This window comes from Macrosteles quadrilineatus, unplaced genomic scaffold (assembly GCF_028750875.1).
Source record: "Macrosteles quadrilineatus isolate MER2022 unplaced genomic scaffold, UCM_ALF_1.0 Scaffold_6__1_contigs__length_79288215, whole genome shotgun sequence".
NCBI classification, from domain to species: Eukaryota; Metazoa; Arthropoda; class Insecta; order Hemiptera; family Cicadellidae; genus Macrosteles; species Macrosteles quadrilineatus.
Window position 1 is genome coordinate 78,621,638 of NW_026542599.1, and position 19,544 is coordinate 78,641,181.

The 19,544-nt window shown below is 35.5% G+C and overlaps 1 protein-coding gene across 1 annotated transcript; it reads left to right on the plus strand.

Moving 5' to 3' along the window:
• The first annotated feature begins 5,027 nt into the window (after positions 1 to 5,027).
• On the plus strand, positions 5,028 to 18,749 carry LOC128997082 (enhancer of mRNA-decapping protein 3-like). The gene is made up of 8 exons (XM_054422659.1): positions 5,028 to 5,394; positions 6,486 to 6,733; positions 8,392 to 8,528; positions 9,941 to 10,088; positions 10,595 to 10,748; positions 14,944 to 15,161; positions 16,068 to 16,309; positions 18,597 to 18,749. Exons 1-8 carry the CDS (start codon positions 5,231 to 5,233, stop codon positions 18,672 to 18,674), a joined length of 1,389 nt encoding a protein of 462 aa, XP_054278634.1. The 5' UTR covers positions 5,028 to 5,230; the 3' UTR covers positions 18,675 to 18,749.
• Positions 18,750 to 19,544: the final 795 nt, after the last annotated feature.

The following is a 19,544-nucleotide window of genomic DNA, read 5'->3' on the forward strand; positions in this document are numbered from 1 at the left end:
TCAGGCTGGACATAGGGGTTGCGGCATTATTACTTAGATAAAATCCATTGGTGATTGGCGGGATTTGAACCCGGGATCTCAGAGACTGGAGTCCTGCGCCATAACCGTTCTAACCGCTAGACCTGCTCGGTCCCCCAATTGGTAGAACATAGTACTGTTCGTACTGTGTCATAAAACAATAATTTACTTTGCAAAAAATTTACTATTGGTTTTATTTTTCGTTCTTGAAATTTTGATGATTTTATTCCATGGCGAATTGATGAAGTGAAGAGTGTGTGAAGTTATTTAGCTGTTCAAAAAGATGTCTATCAAGATTTCATTATATTCAATATATTCTAAACCCATACATAGCGGCGAGCCTGTGCAAATGTGCCATATTGACTAAAGAACGAATAAACTACGATTAACGTTGAAAAGCAAGGAAAAAAGTACATTAGTAAAAATATTATATTGAAAGTGGTTATTCCCAATGAATCCAGGATGCATTGATATTGTAACCAGAAATCTATTTTCGTATCTATAGAAACTGAACCAAATATATCAAAATTAAAATCGTTTCACAACGGACAAACCAAAACTGCTGTTGATGAATTAAAAAAAGTATACACAGGTGCGAAAGACAAAATGAGGGAGGGTTGTTAAAGATGTTCAACGAAAAGAACATTCCAAAACCCACCAGTGGATTCAGACTTTACAACAATGCAAAAGGCTAGCTCGGTAAGTTATAGAAATTACCTGTTGGTTATCATAATTGATACTGATTTATATGTTTATGCTTTATCGATCTTGCGCAACTAAGAAGGGAGAAAACCTTTTCAACATGTCTGTTCTATATAGGTATCCGAAAAAGTTCACCCACATTTCAATTGAATATTAGACTACAGTTAAATATGGGAGTTGTAACAATAATTCTGAATCATTTCATTTTTAGGAGGCTTATTTGATAGAACTGAAGAGGACTAGAATGATTCTAAGGATAAAAGGGAGAAGAACTCTGGATCTACTCTGAACCCCGTCGTTGGTCTTGAGGCTCTCCAAACTCTTCTGGGACTTCACACCTGAGAGAGCTACAACCAAAAGATAAGTGCATTATGTTTATTTTATAAACTACTTTAAAATCTCAACATTATTTCACGCCGTCAACAAATATACAAAGACTTACAAAGACAAAACAAAACAAATAACAACAAAAACTGACGACAAAACATACAAAGTACCTGCGTCGTAGAAAAATGTTCATTAGTCAGTTATCAAGATATCATACTTTTCGACTCTGGTCGCTGACAATTTAGACAGCTTCCGAAAAGAAAATGCTGCTACAAATCAGGAAGTTGTGCAATTGTCAGTGGCCAGGTATCCAGCATCGGGACATTCAAGATAGGGACCTTGATAGTTTCATTTAGGAGGAACACTACAGAACACGTACACAGATATAAGCAGCATGTCTTTTGTTGATTGTAAGTGTACACAGTACTAATCATTGTATGATTTTTCCAGCCCATGGTGAGGAGATCAACCAATTCCATCGGATTAAGTCGACCAACTTCCAGGGACTCTGTGAACGAAGACACTGGGTCATCTCGAAGATTGTGATGAAAGCATGGTCTCAAGCAGCAAGCATGCAAACGTCAGATGAGTGTCTACAGGCTGCTCCTCTGGACGATCTCCGTTCTTCACTACTAAGACACTGGCATGAGGAACTAGGACTTCCACTAAAACTAACAACCTGCAAAGAAGTCCCTGAAATACGCTACAAGAGAAACTACAGATGCCTACTCACCTACACACAGAGAGGCACAATCTTCATTGTACGAGTTTCCAAGTTCGAGTACGAGTACAAGTCAACCAACTCCCAGGAACTCTGTGAACGAAGACACTGGATCATCTGGAAGAATGTGATGAAAGCTATGGTCTCAAGCAGCAAGCACGCACACATCTGATGAGTGTCTACAGGCTGCTCCTCTGAACTTGGCAGTATTGCTTGGCTGCGATCTCCGTTCTTTACTACTAAGGCGTTGCCATGAGGAACTAGGACTTCAACTTACAACCTGTAAAGAAGCCTCTGAAATACGGTACAAGAGAAACTACAGATGCCTACTCACCTACACACAGAGAGGCACAATCTTCATTGTACGAGTACGCAGACATTGTATCCAATAAAATAATGTAAACAAACACAGCATAGGATTTTCTGAAGTTTTTGTTGTTATCTTAGCTAGCGTATTTAAGCTTTGAAGAAGGACTATTTTAAACAGTTCTATTTTGGAAGTAACTTATTGAAAAAATTAAAGTAGTAGTCGTTGCTTACTTAATTTGTTAGACCTCAAGGACCACCTTTCCAATTGTTTCTTCGTTTCAGTTTAGTTAGGTTAGAGGTACATTAACAGGTGACGTATTCACAAATTAATTATTCTTTCTAAGACTTGAAGGGAGTATAAAATGCCGCTTAAGAAAACTTAAGATTCTATTCAATGTATAAACTGTGTTATTCTCTATTCAAAATGTGTCAAAAGCTACAAATATCAAATCTGTTTTGTAGGGATCTATTACAGTATTTATGAAAGATTTTGTTTTGTGTTATGTTATGAAAACATGATTTGTAAGCTTCCAACTGTACAAACGAAAATAATTTAGGCAACAGTAAGCGGCAAGCGGCTACTACTGTAGTATAGCAGAGCAGTGCCTTCAACTAATATAAACGGTAAGTACCACAAGTAAGTGTTGTTCTGAGCTCCACCACTATCCGCAGGCGCTTTACTGTTAGGAATAACCATTGACTAACATAATTGTTTATATATACAGTTGTTTTTTTTACAAATCAAACTCCACGGACGCATCACTGAGGATATTTTCTCTGCCTAGGATACAAAGGATGAATCAAATAATGCTCAGTTAAAGCTACTCAAATTTACTCCCTACATTCCATGGTTGTACATGGTACTGTACATGACGCAATGTGTTCTTTGCCACAAAATTATAATTCTACAAAAAAAGACAGTTTAAAAAAATTTGTTAGGTTTACCGATTCTGTTAAATCTGCTTCATTAAGTGTTAAAGATTAGTTATAGAACCATTGTATCGATAGATTTATACGTCCGTAAACGTGATAACTTGAGTAATTTTTGTCCGATTTTTATAAAATTTGGCTTGAGATGTAGGGCGGGATCGCGAACCAGCATGATCGGACGATGGGATTGGGGTTTTATGGGGTGGATTGGGTTTTCTCTTTTAGACCATAAAAACTTAAAATTTCCCAATTTATCTTTAAAACATTTTAAAGAGCTTTAAAAAAACAATTTTGTATATTGAAGTGTTTTCATACTTATTTTTTATGGATAAGATAAAAAAAACTGAAATTTAAAATTCTTATTTTATAATTATGGAGACTAAGTAAACTGTTGTGGTTTGATTGTTTTATGGATGTATTTAAACAAACTTGGCAAATTTATTTATTTACCAAGCTATTAATATTTTACAAAAAAACACACACCTTATTACCTTCCCTAATCAAGCATACCTAGGTACTTGTTAAACCGAATGGTATTTAAATGGATTCAATTGAAAATCCAATAAGATAAATGGAAAATCACTTAGTCTGCAGGTTTGCTGTGGCGGAGGCATTTTTGTACACATTTTACTTCTAAAAGTTTTACCATTGCGTTAAACAAAAATAAATTATAATGAAATCGCAAGGGTACATGATAGTCACATAAGGGATTTCATCGAAATACTTTACTTTTATGTGTTTTATTGAGAAATGTTATAAAGTGAGCCCATCGCAGTTAATGGAGTCTATAGTGTATCTGGTATATCAGTACAAAGTGATGAGGAAAGCCACTTAAAATACATTATGAATCGGGCCTAGTTAAGAATTTTTTATGAGCTCAGTAAATTCGTCAAACACAATTATACAGTCTATTTAGAGGGATCCTGAGAGTTTAAGAGCTCAATTTTTAGTGGGATTCATGTACCTATTTAGATTTGTCTCAATGGCTCTTGTTGGTTGTGGTAAGGTAGACTTTTATTATATTTTATTATTTTCATGAGTTTACCGACTTCGGACGTTAACCTATACTTCAGCCCCCGTCCTCAGTTGAAGACTTGACATTTGTGTGCAGTAGCACTTGATGACTATAAGTGATTTCAGAGCTTGAATGAATATCCCTATGAAGAAAATGCACAAATTTAGTACATAATTTAGTAACAAATTTGGTAATAATTTAGTAATAGGCTACAACCAATTTTATATAACATGATACCAAAGATTACATGTAATCTTTTTCTTTGATAATACTAAAAAAACTTTAACTCTAATCAGATCAGCAACATTCCTACTCTTATGCAGTAGTGATTGTAAATATTGTGACAACTTTTTGTGCATGTTTTTACTTTTTATTGTGACGAATATTTATCTCAATTATGGAAAGTAAGTGAAGCTCTAATCAATTTTAAGAACCTCTATTGATGTTTTTGCAGTAACAGTACCTATCATACTAATCATAATTATTCATTAATAACAAAAAATAAAAAAGGCAATCACCATTCTCTGAAAAAGATAATAAATTCTATAAGAAATAATAATTATAGTTCATTTGTTTTTTAGATTCTCCACAGATTCAATATTATACTGTACACTGTTATTCATTTGCAATCAACTCGTATTTTTAAACCACAAAAATAGTTTTTTCACAAAAATTTGAACGATTACAACATTATTTGGAAATAAAACAAAAATGTTTAACCATGAAAATAATAACAATAATGCCATTCATTAAACTAGTATTTATTGGCTTAGACTCTTATATTTCTCCTTGAAAGACAATTGCTTCCTATAATAGTTCGTTATAATAATTTCTTATAACATATATTACTTATTAGTAACACTTATAATCAACGAACTGAGTTATGAGGTTATTTTTTCCGTGTTTTGTTTTCAGCTTTCTACACTCGATTTCAGTAGTCCTTGTCTTCTGTCAAACTGTTTTTGTTTGTCGTCTGCTAGTACACTTTGCTCTGTCTGTATTCTGTTCTATTTGCCTGTTGCAGTATGCAGAAGGGTGAATTTTCGTAAATTTTAAGAAACAAATCTTAAACTGGCTTTGCCTTTGACATATAAACGCTGTTGTTCTTGTTCAAGAACGGTTATATTGTGATTTAGTTTATTTTAAACTGTGGTATTAATATTTTAAAATTTAAGTAGGTTAGTAGGGTTAGAATAATTGTACTCAAGATGGCAAATCCTTTCCTCGGTGCAAATGTCTCAATTAAATGTTTTGATGGACTTGGTGTGTATCAAGGATCAGTTTTAGATGTTAATTCTGAGAATCAATCCATTTGTTTAGGAAAGCCGTTTAAAAATGGTTTTGCTTGCACTGAGCCTCAAATCGTGTTAAGGTGAGCTATTGTTAAACATTAAGTTACTTAGACTAGAAAATCAACAAGTTGTGCTACAGTACATTGATTCAGCTTCTGAGGTAGTATGACGACAAAGTACTGCACTTAAATTCAACACACTACCGCTGCGTGACGAATTCCTTTCCATGCAAACCACTACCTTACATTATGTGTTATGTGTCGCTCGCCTTAAAGGGTGAGGGTCTCATACTTTGATGCGAGAGAAACAGGTTCGATCCCCGGCATCTACTCTAGGCTAATTATTTTGGCATAACTGGTATCGGATAGATCAATTCATCAATTTTTCTTACTAACTTAATCGATCTTAGCTTTATTGGCGAGTTATCAATTGGGCTTGATTCTATAACTTGATAATACGGTACATGTAGGATATTATGCATTTGCTATTTTTGTTGCCATATACCTTGTGATTTTGTTAAATTAGGTTACCCCCTACTTAGTTTGTTTTCGCTTAGCCTAAATAGGCTACCGTACTCTGTGAATGATCACATTGAAATGGTATATGATCATTTTAGAGTACATTAGAATCCTTCTTATCCGGACACCTTTTAACCGGACATCGGTTTAACCGGACTACACTCGGTGGTTTGGAGACATCCCTTTAACCGGACAATTTTTACCAGCACATTGGTTTAACCGGACTAGATCGGCAGGAAGTGGGCAGTACTAAAACAACTGTTCTCTTGGGGGTAAGATTTGATACCAGTGATCACGTGTCTAAATACAATGCTCTCCTAAATTTAAGTCGAATGTCACAGTAAACAGTCCGTTTTAACGAGTTTTTGGGGACGTCAGTTTAACCGGAACACCCGTTATCCTGACTGGCCTCGGTCCCAGGAGCCCGGATAAGAGGGAGTCTACTGTAGTCAATCTACTGGTAAAATTGAAAACAGACTTAGGCCTATCACAATGGAGTCGGATGAGTATCAAAGTTTTTTCTTTCACAAAGCTAACTTTTGTGAGGTTATATTTCTTAATTTTCAAAGCATAATTTGGCCAATCATGATATTTTGTTGATTCTGCTTAAAAATTTCTGTAATTTGGTGTTCAAACTTTACCGCATGTTTTAGTGCTCACATCATCGAGAGTATCAAGATAGTTGAGAATATAGACGAGCCAGATGCCTCAGTCGCCAGTACAATTTCAGTTCCCAAACCTGTGCCCAAACGCGCACACAGGCCTGTGAGTGAAAACATTGCTCATTTCAAACCAAACGTAAACACAACACCGAACAAGCAGTTTGCTAAACCTGCGCCTAAATTGAGTGAATCTCCCAGAAAAGCTTTGAATGATGCTGATACATTTCAAAGTGCCTTGTGTAAGTAGCTAACCTATAGGCTACCTTTTGTGTTATATTTTATTGTATCTAGCGAGTTCCCGTACAGGGAAGAATCTACTAACGTAGGTGGCACAGCCAATTTACTTTTACATTTTATGTCCCTTTTAGGTTGAAAGTCAAATTTTTGTGCATAATATACCATCAACATTTTACCAAAATCCCCTTTTCCTTCCCCGTTGCAGCAAACGTAAATAGCCACAAAATTTAATGTCTTTTTAAATAGGGAATAAATCTGACAAGTTTAAGGGAATATTTTTTGAAAATACAATCAGACATAGGCTTTGGAAATTTGCTTAGTCTGCAGGTTTGCTGCAGCGAGAGTGTTTTTTATTTATTGAAAAATTATGCTGCAATGGTTTATATCTGGCTGTCAAGAGTAACAACCTAACGTTCACTTAGCCTACTACCATTGACTATACACAGCGTATACTTAATCCAATGAAAAACATTTGACGCCAAAAAAACGTGGTGCAATCTGTTGAGATTGTCTACCAACTAATGACAATATTCTGTTGTCAAGTTATAAATTAATCAGCTGTTAGCATGGATTTTAATTAATATTTAACCCAATGTGAGATGGTCCTGAACTTGATGTAGGCCTATTTACTTGGCTTCAAGTTTGTACATTGGATGGGAAGTCTACACTGTGTATAGTCAATGCTATTACTATTTAATTACTGTGCGAGTTAGTTTAGAACTCAGTAACAGGTAAAACTCAATTGCAAGTACCGGTAACATCTTGTGACACTAGCATGTAGAGTGTAAACATTTTGCAGACTGGAGGGTAGGTTTTTTCTTTAGCACTCTCACTGAGGCTGTTTAAAACCTTTTGCAACTAATCTGGCATTTTTTGAATACCTTATGTTTTTTTTTTATTGATTTCAAAGTTGTTTGAAGGGTCGAAGAACGAGGTTGAAGTTGATTAGTGATTAGGCTAGTGATGAAACAAAATCAAATAATTTTGCGCAAATTGAATGTTTTAATTTGAAACATTCAAGACTTTGAAATACAATTATCAATAGGCATACATGTAGGCCTAACTTAATTGTAACAAGCATTAGTATATTTCATCACTAGGAGCGAAAGTTGCTCTTTTTGGTACACAATCACTGACCTTGGAAATACTATTTCGTACCAAAAGGACACTTTCTCTACGTGTAATGAACAACTATTTTCATCATACTGTGGAAATAACTTTCTAATTGTTACAAAATTAGATCACATAATTAATTTGAGGTTATACAAAGTCGTCATCAGTCATGTTTACACTTCTATTGTTTACAAACATAGCTTGTGCTATAAACAAATTTTGAGGTTAACTGAATAAGAATAAGAATCGTTTATTGCCGTTAAACATGTACATGCAATGAGCAAAGTCACATTTTAGGCACTCGTTAATCGTCTTATAATAATTTACCATATGTTTTTTTCTGTTCACTATTTAAAGTTACCTGAAAACAATGATTTTGTGGATGATTTAGACAGCTAAAAACAGCTGTTTCCGGACAGTATGATGAAAAATATATTTTTAATTTACTTGTACACAAAGCTTAGTTGCATAGATTCTCAAAATGAGCTCGTAACGAGACAATTACAGAAGTTTTATTTAATTTTAAACTTTTCTTTGATTTTTTTAGTTGCCAACAGCAACAAGAAAAACCCTCGGCACAAATGGACGGAGAGAGACGAGGCTTGCTTTGGCGAATCAATAAAACCTCATCAAATGATGAAAGAATTTGACTTTGAGAAAAACCTAGCGTTGTTCAACAAAAAGGTATGTTTGTTATACTTTTTTCAACCCAGTTGATAATTGTAAACAGTTTTATCGAGATGTTTTCTCAAACACCAACGCCTGATTTTAAGAAAATTGTAAAAATCTGGGTCTATGAGAGTCTACTGTACAGCTCGTAACATGTAAGCTGGCACTTGACCGATCACTACTAGCCTGGTTATGAAACAAAAACTTGTTGTGCCCTCATGCGAGTTGCTTCAACTGTCCTCGCGACCCACGGGAAGGCGCTCAAGTATATGAAACACTGAAAGTCAATCCCATGAGTCAGCAGAAATGTTTGCAGTCCAGTCTTTTCCTTACCTTCACCCTCAGTCTACACTGCCAGCTTACGTCCAAGATGTACTTAATTTTTCCTTATGTTATTTGAAGAAATTGGTTATAGATACATGATCTCTTCTATTGCCCTCTGGAGAAATTGGTAAATTATTTAAATTTCTTCTTTGGATGAATTGCTCTCAAAATGCTCAATTTTACTCATGTTCTTTGATTGAATTGCTCTCCAAGTGATCAACTTTTCTGATGTTCTTTGAATGAATTGCTCTCCAAGTGATCAACTTTTCAGATGTTCTTTGGATTAATTGTTCTCCAAGTGATCAACTTTTATAATGTTCTTGATTGAATTGCTCTCCAAGAGATCAACTTTTTAGACGTTCTTTGGATGAATTGCTCTCCAAGTGATCAACTTTTCTGATGTTCTTTGAATGAATTGCTCTCAAAATGCTCAATGTTACTCATGTCCTTTTGATGGATTGCTCTCCAAGTGGTCAAATTTCTGACGTTCTTGGATGAATTGCTCTCCAAGTGATCAACTTTTCAGATGTTCTTTGGATTAATCACCCTCAAAATGCTCAATTTTACTTATGTCCTTTTGATGGACTGCTCTCCAAGTGATCAACTTTTCTTACGTTCTTTGGATGAATTGCTCTCAAAATGCTCAATTTTGTAAACTCATGTTCATTGAATGATTTGCTCTCCAAGTGATCAACTTTTCTGATGTTCTTTGAATGAATTGCTCTCAAAATGCTCAATGTTACTCATGTCCTTTTGATGGATTGCTCTCCAAGTGGTCAAATTTCTGACGTTCTTGGATGAATTGCTCTCCAAGTGATCAACTTTTCAGATGTTCTTTGGATTAATCACCCTCAAAATGCTCAATTTTACTTATGTCCTTTTGATGGACTGCTCTCCAAGTGATCAACTTTTCTTACGTTCTTTGGATGAATTGCTCTCAAAATGCTCAATTTTGTAAACTCATGTTCATTGAATGATTTGCTCTCCAAGTGATCAACTTTTCTGATGTTCTTTGAGTGAATTGCTCTCCAAGAGATCAACTTTTCTGATGTTCTTTGGATGAACTGTTCACTAAGTTTTAAACCTGTTAACTCATGTTTAAGGCCGTCTTTGAAGAGATAAACGCCAATCAGAGGCCAGACGTTGTGAAACAGACTGACCGACCAAATCGCAACTATAAAAATGAGGAGGTCCAGTCTCGCTTCCGTCAGATCGCTGTTCCTCAGACGTACTACAAGGAGTATATCACTGGTATGTTTTATTACCTAAGTTCCTAAGTGTCAGTTAAATGTAGGATTTTTAAATAAATTTGACACAATCTACCTAATATTTCAAGAATAGAGAAATGCATTAGGCCTACTAGTCATATCAGTTCTGTCAGTATTATGTAAAATCAACATATTTCATACAAAAGAAAATCTCTTTGGAGAGTCTTTTCTCAGAGTAACAACGATTTATTGTATAAACTTTTACTAAGTTAATATCTGGTTTCCTTTGATCAGTATGCTTGTACCTTTATTTTTGGAAATCACCTTCTGCAGACGATTGGGCCTTTGGCCTTTAGGCTTTTAGGGGTTTTACAGTCCCGAAATACTCGACAACTAGGGGAACTACTGGAGCTCATCGCCAGAGTTCCCTAGTGTCTAAAAACTAAACAGCCTTTAAAATTATAACCCTAAAAAACAATCTTACACCCATAGATTAGATTAGTCATACTGGCACAAGAGAGTTTTATTCTGTTTTGTCGTGTTAACTAGACGAGGGGATGGTAGTGCCCAGCCTGACACCCAGTTTACTCTCGCAGCTGTTGGTAGCCATGGAGGAGGCGGAGCTAACGTTCCCTCGTCAGGCAGAGCTGATGGGACGAGCTGTGGCGGAGGTTTCAATACCCTTACTCGGCGGACCTCACAGGTACGATAAGTAACATAAGATTAAATTTTTTCAACACTACTGAAAAAAAACAAAAAACTGTTAACTGTCCAAAAGAAGTCTTTGCAAACTTAGTTTAAGTGATAACGATCTTCACTAGGCAGAACAACTGATACAGTGAGAGGTTAGATGTGACTTAAATTCTACTCATCGGTAGGGTATTATTAACGTATGGGGAGTTGTTAAGTATTTCGGAATCAACTATACAATATTTGTCTCAGGGTGTTTTTGCTAGGGTTGTTTGGATAGCTCCAATCAATTTAAACAAATCTTACAGTGGAACAGTGATAATAAGACCCTCGATAACAAATGTCATTTCCAAATACCCTTGATTTTGTACTCCTATTCATTTTGATTTGATTTGGTACAGTAATAACCATTTACATTGAAGCAGTTAATGCACTTTGCTAACCTTATCATTTGCAAACGTTAATTACACATGTTATTATTGTTGTTATCCTTGTTAGCATACTTGTTATCAATAACCAATGTATTATACAGGGTTAGTAAAAAGTGTGGAGACCCCCTGTTATTTTTTTAACGGCCCATACTAGAAAAACTAAACTCGGCACACCATTATGGCATGTTATGAAGTACTTTTTGGGCATAACCGCCACTTGGTGTTCATCCCCAAAATGGGGGATTTTGGGGGAAACTAAAAGATTTCAAATACAAAGACCCATCGAGTGACCCCTCATTTTGAAGGTCCTGGTAAAAGAAAACCAACAACGCAAACTAGAGGTCTCTATCTCAGTTCAGTACAAAATGGCAGCCAATTGAAATTCTCATAAGTTCCCAAACCCAAAATGGGGGATTTTGGGGGAAACTCAAAAAATTTAAATGATAAGCCCCATCGAGTGACCCCTCATTTTGAAGGTCATAATAAAATAAAACTAACAACGCAAACTATAGGCCTCTATCTTAACACAGTAAAATATGGCAGCCAATTGAATATAAAATTCCAAGCTATTTCCGATTTCTCAGGATTTCAATCAGCTTCCATTTTTTACTAGATTGAGATAGAAAACTCTAGTTTTCGTTGTTAGTTTTCTTTTACCAGGACCTTCAAAATGAGGGGTCACTTGATGGGGCTTATCATTTAAAACTTTTGAGTTTCCCCCGAAATCCCCCATTTTGGGTTTGGTAAGCAAGTGGCTATTGGGCTTAAAAAGTACTTCATAACATGCCAAAAAGGTGTGTAGAGTTTAGTTTTCCTAGTGTGAGCCGCTACAAAATTTACAGGGGGTCTCCAGACTTGGAAAGCTGCAAGTTAAATTCGACTTCTGAGAATTTAAATTGGCTGCCATTTTTTACTGGATTGAGATAAAGACCTCTAAGTTGCGTTTTCGGTTTTCTTTTACGAGAACCTTCAAAATGAGGAGTCACTCGATAGGTCTTTGTATTTGAAATTTGTTAGTTTCCCCCATTTGGGGGATGTACACCAAGTGACGGTTATGCCCAAAAAGTACTTCACAACATGCCATAAAGGTGTGCCGAGTTTAGTTTTTCTAGAATGGGCCGTTACAAAAATAACAGGGGGTCTCCACACTTTTTACTAACCCTGTATACAGTGTGATTGCAAAGTCCCGGAACAGTTAAATATATTTTTTACCGTTGCAGATAAAGTATTGAGACTTGGTATATCAATAATAACCATAATGTCTACTCTTTTTTTAAGCTATTATCACTTTTTTTATCCCTTTTGGGGGATGGCCCAGGAGGAGTCGGAGAAAATTCTTAAATATCAGCACAGGTTGAGTTTGGTATCAAATTAAAGGTCTTATTTAGTAGAACACATTGCCACAAACCCGAACTCAAAAGAACAACTGAGTCAAAAATGGCAGCTGTTCAAGGATATTAGGACGCTAACCTCCTCAAAGGGGCGACTGCGAGAATTCGGAAGAAAATCGTAAACATAAGCATAGGTCGATATCACATCAAATTAAAGGTCTTTATTAGTAGAATACAAGGCAGCAAATTTGAGTTCAAAAGAACAAACAACTGTGTCAAATATTGAAGACATTTTAAGATTTAAAAAGGCAGATTCGAGAACTATTTGAACAGCTGCCGTTTTTGTCTTGGTTGTCTGTTTGAGTTCGGGTTTATGGCAATGTGTTCTAATAATTAAGACCTCTAATTTGAAACCAAACTCGACCTGTGCTGGTATTTAAGAATTTTGTCTGAATCCTTGTGGGCCGTCCCCCTTAAGGGATGACAAAGTGAAAATAGCTTTTAAAAGAGTAGACATTTATTGCTATTAAATTGATATACCGGTACTAAATCTCATTACTTTATCTATGAGTAAAAAATATATTTCACCGTTCCGGGACTTTTCAATCACACTGTATATACATTGGTTTGGTTTCACAGTAGAACCTTGATAACAAGTATGCTTACAAGGATAACAAAAATAATAACATGCAATTAAAGTTTGCAAAGTGCATTATAACTGCTAAGGGGGTTGCACTAATTTGTTTAGAATTATAAACACCATAACATACTAATTTTAGTCAAAATAATTTTTTTCAAAAACTCAATTTTTCATTTTATTGTTTGGGAAATTAATATTAGTTACAATTAATTTTTAAACCTAATTTATACAGCTATTGGAGTTGTAAGATTTTGTTTAGAATTTAAAGGGATGTAACATAGGTAAATTTGTATCAAAACTGTTCCGGCAATTTTTGAGAAAATTCAATTTTTCTTTATTTTATGGGTTTTTATGGAAAAATCATTATTAAAAATTAAAATTTCTAAAAAGATAAAAAAAACACTGGGGAGATACCATGGATTAGTACATACATACTAAATTTCATCAACCCATGTTAACCTTATGAGTATTCATATTTAAAGGGAATTAAATCATTTAGTCAGCTGTTTCAACTAAAGAAGTTGGTTCTATGATATATAAAAGCATTAAAAAGTTACAAGATTTACCAACAGGGTGCAGCACAATATTTTTTTGCATTTATGAAAGCAACAAAAAACTGTGATACGTAATGAGAACTGTCAAAGTAGGATTGTTTACAGTTATGTTTATGTTTTTAATTTCGTGAATAATTGGTGATAATCTGTGAATTTTTGATAATTTATTTTTCTCTATTGTTTAGGTAAAGTGGTAAAACATTATGGCTATGGTAGATGTGTAATACTATAGGGTACATTGTGAATTTAAAGAAGCAAATTTTATCAAACTGTGTCCTCCCCCATTTAAAATCCAAAGGTTGAGTATAACTGCAATAAGAATTTTTTACTTATATACCAACCCCGTACAAAGGACGGGTACTCTGCTAGTATACATATAATGTATTTTATAATTTACATTTACATGGATTGGTTATACTTGTAAATATGTGTTGCATATTCGGAAAACAAAATTGACATTGCAGTATTTCTAGGGAAACTATTTTCTATTGAAACTGCTGTGGCTTCATACCAATGAGTCATAGATTTGTTGTTATTGTCAGCTAACTTTCGCTGAGCGAGCGTTGACACTTGTAGTTCTGTTATCAATAGTCTACGTCATTGCTTCTTATTTCTTACCTCAGCAGCCTGAGCTACTTTGAGAAAGAGAGCAAACTATTTGAATTGTTAAACAATTCATTTGTTAATATAAAATTGTATTTTTTTTTTGCAGAATTTGTTGGGTTCTTAATAATAAGGCACAGTTTTTGTAAATTTTAGCAAATGTCACTGCTTTCAGTTACTGGGCAAGAGAAACATAATGCAAATTTTCTACCCAGCATTATTTTCCAAATGTAATTGTGGTTTTGTTGAGTGTCAAAAAGTATTTAACACATCCATTTTGGGTTTTGATGGTTCGTAGCATAGAATGTGTGCTCTGATTGTTCTTCTGACAAGAGGTGTCAGCATTTTGTGTGTGTGACGGCCGAACCGAAAAGCGTTAGGCATTCAATTATGTTCAAAATGTGGGAGGTAAATTAAGAACTCATGGTCACAACTATACGCTGTCTTTTCCTCCATTTGTCCTCAGGGTGTAAATATCTCACTGAAATTTTTCTCTTTGTAACAATTACTGATTACTAATGAGTGGTAAATTATTCAAATTAGTATTTGTTAAACACTAAAAGAGGTATTTAAATATCAACTCAACCTTTTATTGAGCTTCCTAATACCCGAGGTCGTCAACCAACCCTAACCAATGAACTGTTGACAGACTGAACCCAGTGAACAGCCAGCAGTGTCCGGTGGTGGTGGTACTCGCCGGTTCTCACAGGCCCGGCGCGCTGGCTGTCAATAGCGCCAGGCAGCTGGCTACCCAGGGCGTGGACACCATGGTGTTCCTCAGCCACCCTACGCTGTATGACGAGAACGTCAACAGGGAACTCAACCTGTACAGACTCACAGGGCAGAAAATCACTGACAATGTCAACGGTGAGTGAAGAGAGAGTAGGAGAAAGTCAAAACATTACAGTAGAAGGTATCGGGTTTGATCCTAAGAAAAATGAGTAGCTTGATGGTGTGAAACTGGATGCAGATGTCCTTGATCAAAGAATATGTTCATTTCAGGCAGTTATTATATGGACAAAACTACTAATTTACTGTCAATTAAATTTGTAGATTGTAGATCCACAACGTAAATATTGATTTACTTACATCAATCAGGTTATAAATCAAAGGAGCCTCTTTGAAATTAATTTCATAAACGGTTTTGTCTCTTTTTAAAGTCTTACTGTGGTCAAATAGTAAACTAGATTAAAATCATTTCAAAATGTTATACAGAAAGTTAGTCAGCATCAATGGATCTTTAAAAGGGAAGTGTAAACATAAATAAAACAATAGAACTATGAGCCTTGTTACTCTAACCCTACTCAAATAATGTGTGAATCGGTTCCTTAGAGCCCGCATCCTAGAATGCGAAAATACTTTTACTCCCATGGCCATCGATACCTAGGGCATATTTGGCCTTGCCAACTAAATGCCTCCACTTTTTTCATACCCAGTACCTTCTTCCATGATTCCCATCTTCCTTATATCTTTGGACACTTCATCTCTCCACCTCTTTTTGATACTCCCAGGAGGTTTTTTCTTTCAGCATTATCTTTTAACACCTGCTTTATCAATGCAGTATCCTCTCTCAGTATGTGTCCGACCCATCTTAGTCGTCTGATTTTTGCTTCTGCAACAGGTCTCTTAATTCTCCATTGTGTTTCATCCTCCACTCTCCATTTTCTGCTTTTAGACCAAAACTTTTTTTAACTTTATTTTCAAACGTGAGGAGTTTGTTTTTGTAAATATATGAATATAGTACATAACAATTTTGGAAATTATCTGCTACAGAGCTGCCAACCTCCAACGTAGACCTGGTGATCGTGGGACTTGCAGATGAGAGGACAGTTAAGATACCTCGGCCCATCGTCTCATGGGCTAGTGATAGCAAGAGTGTCATGTTGGCTATTGAGCCTCCGGGATCCGGCACTCCAGGAATTCCTGTCAAACACTCCCTGATGTCCGGACTGCCTGTCGCACACTGCCAGGACAACGGCAACCTGTTCCTGGTCAACCTGGCAATACCTCAGATGGTATGTTTTTGTTTAATTTTTTTGAATTATTTTCTGTTGGCCTAACCAAAGGATTTTATAGAGCAGTTATTCGCAAACTATGAGTCGGGAGCAGTGGGTCGTGGCAAGACATCAAACATTGAAAATATTTTTATTAACTAGACTCGTAATTTTCACAACCCAACAGTCCGGTGAGCACCAAAGTTGTACTGACTGAATTGGTAGCAAAGGGCAGATCATTACATTAAAATACTTTATCAATATGATTAATGTGATAAATGTGAATTTCTGCCTTAACTAAGATTTTCAAATATCTAAGTTTAGGAAATTGCTCCAGATTTCAATTTTCATTTATCACAGATTTGGGAATTCAATAGAGCATTATTCCTTTCAAAAAATTCCCAACGAGTTTTTTGGACAAAAGATTTACGATATTGCCACAGTCAGCAAAGGGCTAGCATTGGACAAACCCTAACATGGAAATTATCATGATGTTAAACAAACACGAGAGATAATTACAATGTTACTGTGATCTTTGGAGATCATCACATTAGTACCTTGATCACAGATTGAGTCTGGGAAGTAGAATTTTAAACTCCTAGCATTAATTTGAGCATTTTATAGTAAAATTTAATTAACAAGTACGCTTGATTAAGTTGGAAATTGGAGTTCCAGTTGTAATTGGTTTCTGCAAGGCCACACTAAAAAAACTGGCCGTAACGCTCGCCAAGCATGACGTCACGATAGAAGACGGCAATGACGTGGGTATTTATTTACCTATTTATTTTCCAAGGAAAGATTCAAACAAGCAGCTGATCACAAACGGAAAACATTACGTCATCGCCGTCTTCTATCGTGACGTCATGCTTGACGAGCACTACGGCCTGTTTTTTAGTGTGGCCTTGGTTTCTGACATTACAATTCAAAAATGTACATTTTTGAGCTTACAAAGAAAGTGTAGCCATTGTGAAATGTTCATCGACTATCTCACTATCTTTTGTAAACGCTAGATATTAAATTTTGTTCATATTTAGCTGCACTAGTAGGCTTTATTTACATTAGTACTTGACTAAAAAAATCCGTAGACCACTACTTAGATGAAATTGAAAAAACAAACAAAATGGTTGTTCAAACCAAGAAAAGTTTAATCAAATCAGTAGTTTTGTAAAGATCTACTTGGGTTCTCCTCAACGTATTCGTCCAATGTAATATTGTATTATGGTACTGTATTTACACCAATACAGTCACTAATTTAAATGATCTCTCGATGGTCTGGCCTTTTACTATACGGGCTACAAACCGCTAGATTAAGCCCAATTTTTTAGGGACTACTGTATTTAACTTTGTATACAGAGATATCAAGTTCCATTTCTATTTTGGTCTTGGTTTTCTTTTTATATTTTTCAGCCCTGGTTAAAACTTACGAGAAGAATTTGTGGATTTAATAATTTTTGTTTTATAATTTAACCTAATCTATACTTGGCTCATAATATTTAGGTGGTTTGAGGGGAAGTTCCCTCTCACCACTTTTTTGTATTTAATGTATATGTTGCTTAATCAGCTGTTGAGCTCTTATTTTAAAGGTAAGGGTCAAGTGGAGGGGACAGATTTCTTCCCGTAAAACCGACTAAATATTGTGAACAAAGTATAATATTACACGATGTACCATTTAGTCAGAGATTTTTTTAACATGTTCGCTGCGGCACTTCAAGTGGCAGGCGTATCCCCAGTGCGGCGCCGCCCTCAGCGTCGAACAAACCCGATTTCCGTGTGTGATTGGCTTTTAAATTTCGGTCTGACGAATAGCAAATAACGTGCGGGGATGTCCTGCTTTACGATGAGAGTCGATGTAGTTCGCTAAAACACCCACAGATAGCAGCAGTGCTTGGAACGTAGCCGGTCCCATTGTGATTGTATTGCCAATTGGAGGGAGAAAGGCGGGAGAACCAGTTGATTTTTAAGCTTGCCAGACGGGGATTTTATGGGGAAATTTACTACCAACCTACACCATAACAAAAAGCAAGTCACACACTACTTACTAACGTGGTATAGGTCCGCATTCGACCGATGCTAGAACAAAAACGAAGATATACGAAAGGCATTGCCGAGCGTTCCCAATCGGGTACGGACACCGAGCACCTAACTTGATCGGGAACGGCCGCACAAAACGTGTTAAATTGGTTTCTTTGCTGCTTATTTGTGAAGGCTAAGCGCTATTTCCCATCCTTGTCTGATTGTTTAGCAAATTTTTAATATTAAATACATTTATTTCAGTGCTATTTCTAATTTCTTAACATTTTCATTTCAGGTCTTCTCCCGATTGAACATCCGCTACCGATCTCCATTTGGCTCAAAATTTGTGATTCCTCTTCACCCAAAAGAATGAAGACGTCCTTGGCCCTAAGGAGTCGGGCTTTAAAATTTGACTTCAGTATAGTTCATACCACGAATACTAGAAAAAACCCAGAATGGATTATAAACATAAACAAATGACGTTTTTGGCCCGAATCATATACTAAAAGCATTAACATATGGTTTGAACAGTTCCATTGAAACAATTTTAAATAATGTTTTACTTTCGGGCCAAAAACGTCATTTGTTTATGTTTATGATCCATACTGGGTCTTTTCTAGTAATCGTGGGTCATATAGGCCTGAGATATAAGGCTAAAATTTGACTACAGCCTTGCTATGGCTGGGAATTAAACTTCTTCGTAAGAAACTAATAATACTCTAATTTTTTAGGTGATAATATTTACACAAAAGGTTATTTATTGTAGTTTTGTAAGTCCATATGACAGTTTGTTTGAGAAATAACAAGTCGCTTGTACATAAATGGTTCTGTAATGCTAAGCAGTAGTTTTTACGGATGAATATTAAATAATAAACGTGGTAAAAATGTAATTTTATCACGAAAAACAATCATTGTCTATTTAAAATGTGACTAAAATTATATACATATATATTTTTATTTTTTTATTAAATGTTGGTGCATGTAATATTTGTGGAGTTGTGTTAACTGGTTTGTAGATAAATTATTTTGTGTAAATTGTTTTTGTCTTAAGTGTTTGTAATCAAGTAAATAATATGGATCTATAAGTTACAAATTTTGAAAGAGCTTCTAAACGTGCAGTTGAAATATGGTGGGATAGTAGTAAGCTATTAAGGCTCTAGGAGTTGATCAAATGGTACTCTGTTATATTCTGTATAAACATTCAACCATGGGTTTGCAGCAAACCTGTTGACTAAGCGAATTT